The 9,805-nt window shown below is 52.1% G+C and overlaps 1 protein-coding gene across 1 annotated transcript; it reads left to right on the top strand.

Moving 5' to 3' along the window:
* The first annotated feature begins 1,324 nt into the window (after positions 1–1,324).
* On the top strand, positions 1,325–5,674 carry MEX3B (mex-3 RNA binding family member B). The gene is made up of 2 exons (XM_060260149.1): positions 1,325–1,609; positions 2,618–5,674. Exons 1-2 carry the CDS (start codon positions 1,360–1,362, stop codon positions 4,177–4,179), a joined length of 1,812 nt encoding a protein of 603 aa, XP_060116132.1. The 5' UTR covers positions 1,325–1,359; the 3' UTR covers positions 4,180–5,674.
* The last annotated feature ends 4,131 nt before the right edge of the window (positions 5,675–9,805 follow it).

Here is a 9,805-nt window from a genome sequence, read left to right as displayed (position 1 = left end):
GAAACCTTTGGCACCCCACGGGCAAGCGTGAGCGCGGAAGGCGAGCCGCGCTGATTCACCGCCAAAGACTTTCTCTCTCTGCACACGCTCAGGAATTAGGAGGACTCGGCGAAGGCCTATCGCTTCCCGCGTCCTCTGGGGGTGGGGAAGGGGCATGAGAGAACGCCGCCACTTGAGTCCCTTCCCGAGACCAGAAAGGGATCGCTGCTGGTGGCATCGAATGCAGCCCAGAGCGAGAGCCCGCCGTGCCGCTTGCCTGATAGTCCCTGCAAGCCCTGTCCAGCCACAGCCACGCGCTCAACACGCCCCTCGCCTCGCTTCTTGTTGTCATTGTGGCTGCTGGGACGCCGCTGGGCCCTGCGTGGAGGAGGGCGCGCACAAGCCGCCCTCCGTCTGGCTCCCCCGCAGCCTCGGGCTTGAGGGACAAAGACGCTGTCCGAGAAGTCCGGAGTCTTTATTAAAAACCACCGCTCTGGGCAGCAAGAGGTGCTTGGGTGCCAAATACTGGGCGCGTCTGGCTGGCTGTGCCTCTGCCGCGCGGTGGAGGCGCGGCGGGCCCGGGGGTCGCGCTCCCCGACCGGGTCGCTTTTCCGAGCCGGCTTTATTGTTGTGCCTGATCCGCCAACAAAGAAGAGCGGAGTCTTGCCGGGGAGGGGCGGGGCCGGGCTGGGGAGGGGCGGGGCCTAGCTCGGCCGGGCGGCCAATGGGCGGGCGCAGCGGCGTCGGGGGCTCCTTGGCGGTGGTCGCGGGGCCGCTCGGGCTGCGGCGCTCGGCTTCCTCCTCCCCCCTGCCTCCCTCCCCTCTCGCTAGCGCTGTCTGGCTGCAGCAGAGGCTCAGACAGAGGAGAGGCGGAGGCGCGCGGGGGGAGCGAGCGGAGGCTGGGAGGGGCTCCTTAAAGCAGCGCTGCCATCGCCTGGCATTGTGGCCAGCGAAAAGAACTCAAGGGGGGGACGAGGCAGCGCAGCGCCTCGCTCTCGCCGCCCGCACATCCCCCCCACCGGCCCGGAGGAGGAAAAAGACCTGGGGGGGAGCCGTGAAGGTGGGGGCCTTGAAGAGCATCTCACAAACCGGATTGCACTGCAAAGCGAGGGGTTTTTTTTCTACAGCACAAGGAAACTACAAAAAAAATATTATTTTTGGGGGGCTTGTTTTGTTACCCGCATCTAGGGCTTGCTTCGCGGGGTCCCCGCCGGCGCTTGCCTCTGTCTCCTCCCCTGGCCGCTGCTGGCTGGCCATCTGCCTCGGCTCCTTCCTTTGTGTCTGCTTGGCTCCCCCCCCCCCCTCCACCGCTACTGATCCGAGTGCAGGAAGGAAAAGCAGCGGAGGAGGAGGGTGCGATCCTGCACATCCAGCGGGACTATGCCTAGCTCGCTTTTCGCCGACATGGAGAGGAACGGGAGCGGAGGCGGCGGCGGAGGGGGAGGCGGCGAGACCCTGGATGACCAAAGAGCCCTGCAGATCGCCTTGGATCAGCTCTCCCTCCTGGGCTTGGACAACGACGAGACGGGCTCCCTTTACGACAACGAGCCGCGCAAGAAGAGCGTGAACATGACCGAATGCGTCCCAGTGCCCAGCTCCGAGCACGTCGCCGAGATCGTGGGAAGGCAAGGTGGGCGAAGGCGCCTTTGGGGGTGGGGGGTGTGCCTGTTCGGGGGGGGGCACAGCCGAGGGCTCCCTCCCTCCCTGGTGCCTACTGGGCTTGTGTTTTTGTAGGGATGGCTCGGGATGCCCAGCCCACCTCGCTCCCTCAGCCCAGCTGGCCAACCTGGCTGCCGCTGCTCCTCAGACAAAGGAAGGGAGGCAGGACGGAGGATGGGAGGGAGGGGGCGGCTCGCCTTTGCATCCCCGCTCGGCCAGATGTGGCTGCGCCTCGCCTATGCGCACCAACCTTTGCGCCGCCTTTGACTGTGCGAAAGAGAGAGAGAGAGAACCGCTTGCAAGAAAAACATACCTCGGGAGTGCGAGTTTGTTGTTATTGCTTCCTCCCCCCCCCCCCAACAGTTAGCAGCCACGGAGGGGTGTTTCCTTTGGCGGCATCACGACGAGGCGGTGGACACAATGGGGCTGGGCTCCCAGCATCCGCATTCAGCATCTGGGTAGCTCTTCCAGAGAGCACGGGGGCTGCCGCGGCCGTTGGTGCCTTTGTTTAACAATAAAGGACTCCCCACCCCCGCCCATCACCACGGAGTGCGCGGAGCCCAAACGTGCAGTGATTTAGGGAAGAGGGTGTTGGTATATTAGGGTCGCCCCCTTGCAACCGACGCGCATTGCTCACGGTGCCAACGCAAGTCGGTTTGGCCCGAGTGGGCTTTTTGTTTTGTTTGGTCTGCCCGGCAGATATTATTGGAGGGGGGGGGGCGTCTTGGCTAGTGGGCAGATTGGGTGGGAGTGCCTCTAAGGTGGGCTGGCGGGGGGGAGGGGGGCAAAGGCAGGCTACTTGTGTGTGTGTTGTTTCCCCCTGTCAGGGAAGCCGGGCCATGCGACGGTTCAAGTGCTTGGGGGGGGGGCGTTTTTTCTTTGCCATCCGAAATCCGGAGATGTAACCGGCTCTCCCTCCCTCCCTCCCTCCCTTCGTCGTCTCCCCTCCCCCCCGCCCTTGCCCCGCCTCTGCCTCCAGGTTGTAAAATCAAAGCTCTGCGGGCCAAAACCAACACCTACATCAAGACGCCCGTCCGCGGGGAGGAGCCGCTCTTTGTCGTCACGGGCAGGAAGGAAGATGTGGCCATGGCCCGGAGGGAGATCATCTCGGCGGCCGAGCACTTCTCCATGATCCGCGCTTCCCGCAACAAGAACACCGTCCTGAACGGCGGCACGGTGCCCAGCCCGCCCAACCTGCCCGGGCAGACCACCATCCAGGTGCGAGTGCCTTACCGGGTGGTGGGGCTGGTGGTGGGGCCCAAGGGGGCCACCATCAAGCGCATCCAGCAGCAGACCCACACCTACATCGTCACGCCCAGCCGGGACAAAGAGCCCGTCTTCGAGGTGACCGGCATGCCCGAGAACGTGGACCGCGCCCGCGAGGAGATCGAGGCGCACATCGCCATGCGCACAGGCGGCATCATCGAGATGACCGACGACAACGACTTCCACGCCAACGGCACCGACGTGGGCTTCGAGCTGAACGGCGGCGGGGGGGGCGCCGGCAGTCTCTGGAGCAAGCCCACGCCGCCTCCCCCTCCGCCCCCGCCGCCGCCTCCCCCGCCGCCGCCGCCCGCCCCCTCCGCCCCCGCCAGCCTCACGCCCACGCCCGGCCGCAAGCCCTTCTGCAGCTACCGCAACGACAGCTCCAGCTCGCTGGGCAGCGCCTCCACCGACTCCTACTTCGGCGGCGCTGGCGGCCGCCTGGGCGACTACAGCCCGCCCAGCCCCGCGCTCAACTTTCCCCACCACAACGGCAGCAGCGGCAGCAACAACAACGGCTACGGCGTCTATGGAGGCGGCGGAGAGGTGCTGTCTTCGCCCGAGTGCTGCGCCGCCGAGCTGCCGCCTTTCGACTCCCCGCCGGGCTTCGACTTGGCCCCCGCGCCCCCGCCCGGCGCGCCCCTCCTGTGGTCCCAGTTCGAGCGCGGCGGGCCCTCCTCGCCCGGCGGCCCCGCGGCCTTCCCCGCCGCCGGCGCCTCCTCGACGGCCCCCAACGCCAACCTGGCCCTGCTGGTGAGCGGCGGGCCCAGGCGCGGCTGCGCGGGCGCTCCTCCTCCGCCGCCGCCGCCTCCTCCGACGCGCCTCTCCCCGCCCCTGCACGGCGGAGGCGTGGCGCTGGCGGCCGAGCCCCATCCCCTGGCGCGCCGGGTGCGCAGTGACCCGGGAGGCCGCCTCATCGCTGCCGCCGTGGCCGCTGCAGCCGCCGCCGCCGCCGCCGCCTCCTCCTCCTCCTCCTCCTACCCGCTCTACGCCAACGGGCTGGGCTGCCACCTGCCCGGCCTGCCGTCCGACTCCTCGGCCTCGTCGTCGTCGTCGTCCAGCTCTTCCTCCAGCTCCTCTTGCTCGTCCTCGGGCCTGCGGCGGAAGGGCAGCCGCGACTGCTCCGTCTGCTTCGAGAGCGAAGTGATCGCCGCCCTCGTGCCCTGCGGCCACAACCTCTTCTGCATGGAGTGTGCCAACCGCATCTGCGAGAAGACCGAGCCCCAGTGCCCAGTCTGCCACAGCGCTGTCACTCAGGCCATCCGCATCTTCTCCTAAGAAGAAGAAAAGACAAGACTCCTCGGGCGCGTGCCCGCGCGCTCCCATGTGCCCGCCTCCCAACTCGCCGCCTCTCCTTCTTAGAAGAAGGTCTCCTTCTACTTGTATTCAGAGATCCAGAGATAGATATTAAAGCTGCAGTATCCGCACATCACCCCCCCAAAAGGGAAAAAAAACAAATAACAAAAGGGGAGGGGAAGGGGGTTTGAACCTCACTTTACAGGATGGTTCCCATTTAATTTAAAAAGTATATATATAAAAATATATATATATTATTTTTGCATTGAGTGTACTGTAGCCTAGAGTGGGTTAAGGGGGATATTTGTAACATCAAATGCATGCTATAAATATTAAGGAACGTCATTCTAGTAATATACTAGTTTTTACACTTTTAAGGCCAAGCTTCCAAAACAATCTCTCTCTCTCTCTTCCTTCTCTCTGTCTCTTTTCTAAATTAAGGTAGGACATGCATATGGATTATGATGCTGTGTGAACCGTTAGTATAAAGTGCTGGTAGTTGCTAGATTGCTTATTGAGAAATCTATGGATGGATAACTTTTCTTGAATGTTCTTGAAAGGGCAAGGTTGTTTTTTCCTGTGAAAAATTAATAATAATAAACTATGATACTGCAGCTTTATCAAAGAAAAAAAAGAAGAAAAAAGGAAACTGTAACATATCTCTTATATATATTAAAAAGCGTTTAAAGGTTTTAAAGATAAATTGCATTAATACAGATTGAAGTATTTTATTCTTTTTTGACTTGAAAAATTATATTTCATATTGCAAAGATGTTTACAAGTATTTTAATTTAAGTTCAGTGAACTTTTTTGTAGCTGGGTTAAATCTTTTTTATTTTTTAGTATGGCCTCATGGGCAAAGAACACTGTATTATTTTAATATCACACGAATTGTGAATGGAATTGCAAAACCATAAAATGTGTAATACTTTGAACAGTATTCTGTTGGGATGGAGATTTTTATAGGTTCAAGAAAAAAAATCTTTTAAATCTGCTTCACCCAGCATATTTTCTATTCAGTGATATAAAGCATATTTTATTCTATATTATTACAAAAATTGAAATGTTTTAAGCATACGGTCAAAAGGAATTGTTGATGCTTTCTAACATTTGTATAAATAGAATTCGGTGGAAATTACAAAAAAATTCTGTTGCACCACTATAGTTTAGTATTTCTATTTTAATACATTTGTTTACCACGTTTATGTATATGTAGGTGATGTTACTTGATCTTAAATGTACTTTACTGAACAAAGTTTAAAAACAAAGTATATTTTATTTTATGATAAAGGGCCTTTAACCTCATGGTCAAATACTAATATTATATTTGCTGAGACAAGATTTGAAATTGTATCAAGAGTTTTATTTTTCTGACATTTAAAGTTCTACATAATAAAGGTAAAACTTAAGTAATGGTGCTACTTCATGTTTTTTTTAAGTATTTCTATATAAATAAAATAAAATATTACAGAAAGTATCTGGTGTTGTGATTAGATTTCATTGTTTGTTTGATTTTTCTTTCTTTGCATTTGACAAGCCATTTGTTTAATGTGATGCTGCTGTTTCTGAAAGAGCCAGTTCACACATTCCCTAGTGTCAAATGCAGGTTTGCCACTGAGTGGACGCTTGGCAAGGACAACCAATCCTGGCTCTCTGGCAAGGTTCTTTACAACATGTGTTTGCAAATACATGCTGTGTCACTTTCTTGCTAACCGGGTGGGAATGCACAGAAAACTTCTTGAGTATACCTAACAACTTGCAAGGTGTGTTCCTCCAAATATTCTTCCAGGGCAGTTCTTTCACAGGTCTGCTGCTTGTGACTTTCTGGGCCAGAAGTCACATCAGCCATGAAGGACAATCCATCAGGAGTGTTGAGTTTTGTTGCCTGCCTTGGACTTCCAGAACCGGTGGCATGTTGAGTCCAAGCAGATGAGATTTTGTTCCATTTATGCAACTGTGGCTTGCTTCTGCTTGTTGTTAAAAATAAGTATTGGACCCCCCAAGAAATAATTAACACATTCAAGGGGGAGTCTGATGACATTTTCAAATCCAAAATATTTTGCTCTTGAAAGCCCAAGTATTTCTTGTCTGTATGGAGATGTAACTGTATCTGTATACTTTTCCACCCCAATGCAACTAGGACATTGCTGGTTTACTGGTGCACTTCCTCAATTGGTCTGGGAACCGCGTGCTTGGATGAGTGTTCCTTGTGTGATTCTGGGCTGCTTCTGGTTTACACTGCTGTCTACATGGCAGTCATCACAAGACTGGAAACCCTTATGAAAGAGGTCAGTGTCTTTGTTTGGAGTAGATAGATCCAAGTGGGCAGCCATGTTGGTCTGAAGCAGTAGAACAAAGTAGGAGTCAAGTTGTACCTGATTCCTCATCTGATGAAGTGTGCTTAGAGCACACGAAAGCTTACATTCTGAATAAAACTTTGTTTGGAGTAGTGGGAGGAGGTGCTGACTTGAGTTCCTTCTTTCTCAAGCCCATGATCATAGATGGAAGCCTCTAGGACACAGACCTTTGGATCAATATGGAGGTCTGTTTCAATATTAGATCATTTAGAGTACAATCCTGTGCTGAGTTACTCCAGTCTAAACCCACTGGAATTAATGGATTAGACTGGAGTAACTGCATGCAGAGCTATTACTCCATTTTCATTGATTTCCACTCTGAATAGGATTTCAGATTTGTTCTGTGTCTTGAAACAATCTGACCTTAAACAGAGTTACATAATTCTAAGATCATTGACTTCAATGCATTTCTGCTTTTTAGACTCCACTGTAGGTCTGATCCAGACAAAGAGCAGATGAGACTGTTAAACCTTCCTTGGATTCTACTATTTTCAGGCAGCACCAGGGTGGCCACTGCTGACCAGGGCACAAGAGCCCTGCCTGGAAAGGATGTTAAAGAGTACAGTTAGCTTTGGTCTTCTCCGGGACTATGGGTTGTGTCCCCTGAAAAGGCAAATTATATTTTCCACTCAGAGGTAAATGTGCCTGCTGTTCATCTCCATATGGTTCGGACAGTGGTTGTGTGCTTGGCGCACAGAAGGTCCCAGGTTCAGCCCCTGGCACTGCCAGTTAAAAAGGGCCAGATAGCAGGTGAGGCCCTGGTGAGCTGCTGTGAGAATATTATTGATCTTAAGAGACCTGTCTAAGTATAAAGCAACTTAAGGTGTTCTTTTTTTATTAGGGAAGGATCAAAACTTAGCAGTAAAGCATCTGCTTTTTGCATGCAGAAGGTCTCAGTTTCAATCCCCGGGCTCTCCAGTTAAAAGGATGTGAAAGACTTTATCCCTGGAAAGCTGCTGCCAGTCAAAGTGGGCAATGCTGAGCTAGACAGACACATGGTGTGATGGTGCATTGGGTGGGAATGCAGGTGACCAGAGAAGGTCCAGGATGCTGTGCTGTGAGGTGCTCTTTCTCTTGGCTTCCTTGGCTTAAACTGTTGTGCTGCAAAACAGCTAAAACAAGGGCATTTTGGTGTAGAAATGGAGGGATCAGCCAAGGCTTTCATTTTTCCCCAACTGAAACAGCTTCATGCTCAAAGCAGGTGATTGGTTCTCTCAGCTATACGATTTTGATGCGATAGATGTGATGTATTAAACATACGTGACATGGCACTGTGCTTAATAAGACTGTGTCAAGGTAGATTTATGTCCAGCATTTTTTTCATTGCAGAGCTCGAGTGACTATAAGCAAGGATTTGTGCTAACAAGTGTGCAATTCTGAACCAGAAAAGATACATTTTGGACACAAGACAATATGAGCAATTTTGCATACTTGCCTCTATTTTCCATAAATCTGCATTTTAATGTGCATTTATTTTGTTCTGCAGGAGGAGGAGTTATACAGGGCACTGAAGACCCCCTAACATCTTTGGCTTCCCAGATTTCTGCAAATTCCAAGATTTTGCTGCACGTTTTCAGACATGTCTTTGTGGCTATAAACTAAGATCTGCTCCTTCCTTGTAGGCGTTGGGTACTTTAATTGTCCTGGGTGCACCTAAGGTGGACTCTAGCCCTGGGAAAAATAGACACATAGGTTCCTTATGCCAACACAGTCAATGTGGTGGCACATGTAATGTGTTGCCTGGAAGTATCCATGCATAAGGCAGCTCAGGCTTCAGTAGTGTTGGGAGGAAGTTCCAGTTCCTCCAGGAGGGGGACTGTATTTTTTTGAGACTATTCTACAGTAAATAGGACAGTAATAAGATAACTGATAATCAGGTATCTATTGCCATGCTAATGTTTGCTAAGTTGTTAATTATGCATAATTTTGAACTTTTGCAAACTCTTCCATCCTGTATTGATGCAGGGAGTATAGGACCACCAGTGATTTTTTACTGTCCCTGATTCTGGGCTTTTTAACGTCTTCCTGTTCTGCAGAAGTCAGGCAGGTGTGTGCGTGTGTGTGGCAACCCTGGGAAAATGTTGGGCTTTCAGCATTCCAAATCTCTGCTGGGTTGTGATTACACTGTTTAAATTATTAGTTTCTTGCTTTGTTTCTTTGCAGGAATGTCAGAAATAGATCTGTGTTCAGCAAGTTGAGGGTGCATTCCGAGGGACACTTTCCTGGGATTAAGCCCCATTGGCCTGGATAGCCCAAGAGAGCTTAATCTTGTCAGATCTCAGAAGTTAAGCAGGGCCAGCTCTGCCTAGTACCTGAATTAGAGACCACCAAGGAAGTCCAGGGTTGTTACTCAGGCAAGGGCAAACTACCTTCTCTTGCCTTGAAAGCCCTGTGGGGATGTGATAAGTTGGCTGAGACTTGAGGGGGGGGGGGGGAAGCCCCACGGAAGAAAATCAGTGGTAGCAGTGATAAATTCCTTTTCATGAGAACCAGGGTGGTATCGTGGTCAGGGTGTGGGACCTGGGAGACCCAGGGTTGAATCCCCAGCTTGCCGTGAAAGCTAGCTGTGTGACTTTGGGCCAGTGTGTGTCACTCCCTCACAGGCTGGCCTAACTCAGACGAATGTTGAGAGGCTAAAATAGAGGAGGGGAGAAAGATGTAAACAGCTTTTGAGACTTATTGGGGAGAAAAGCCAGGATATTAATATCTAAACAAATAAACAGACTGGTGAAAAAGTTGTGAGTCCAGGTTTCCTTCATGATAATATGCTGCTAAATAAAAGGCTCAGGAGTTTCTTCAGGTCTCTTGGCCATGCTAGTTAGGCAGCCCCTTCTCCTGGGTGCAGATTTCCATCTGTTGAAGCCCGGAGAACAGCACAGCGAGGCATAGCTACAGGCTCACTAGATCCAAAGGCTGCTGGGGCCCTGTGTCTTCAATGGCTGTGTGGGAAATGGAAGGATGGGGTCTGAGGAGAAACTGCACCTGACTGACTTTCAGTTTACCACAGAATACTGTGCTGTGGAGGAAGCTGGCCTTGCAGTTGTGCTTGTTCAAAAGTTCTTGACTGGAGCGCAAAGAAATCCAGGTTGGCAGAGGTATGTTGGGTTCTGTCCTAAAATGTACCACTGTGGCTTATACATTCTTTAGCAAATGTGGGTCTTACAGAGGTTATGTGGAGGTCTTGAAATGGCCCTTTAACCCAAGCCTGCAGCTTGAGGCCACATTTTCTTCTCTCTTCCTTTTAATAATAA

The sequence above is a fragment of the Heteronotia binoei genome, chromosome 19 (genome assembly GCF_032191835.1).
Source record: "Heteronotia binoei isolate CCM8104 ecotype False Entrance Well chromosome 19, APGP_CSIRO_Hbin_v1, whole genome shotgun sequence".
Taxonomy (NCBI): domain Eukaryota; kingdom Metazoa; phylum Chordata; class Lepidosauria; order Squamata; family Gekkonidae; genus Heteronotia; species Heteronotia binoei.
Note: the sequence above shows the minus strand (reverse complement) of the source record. Positions and strands in the feature narration are given on the sequence as shown.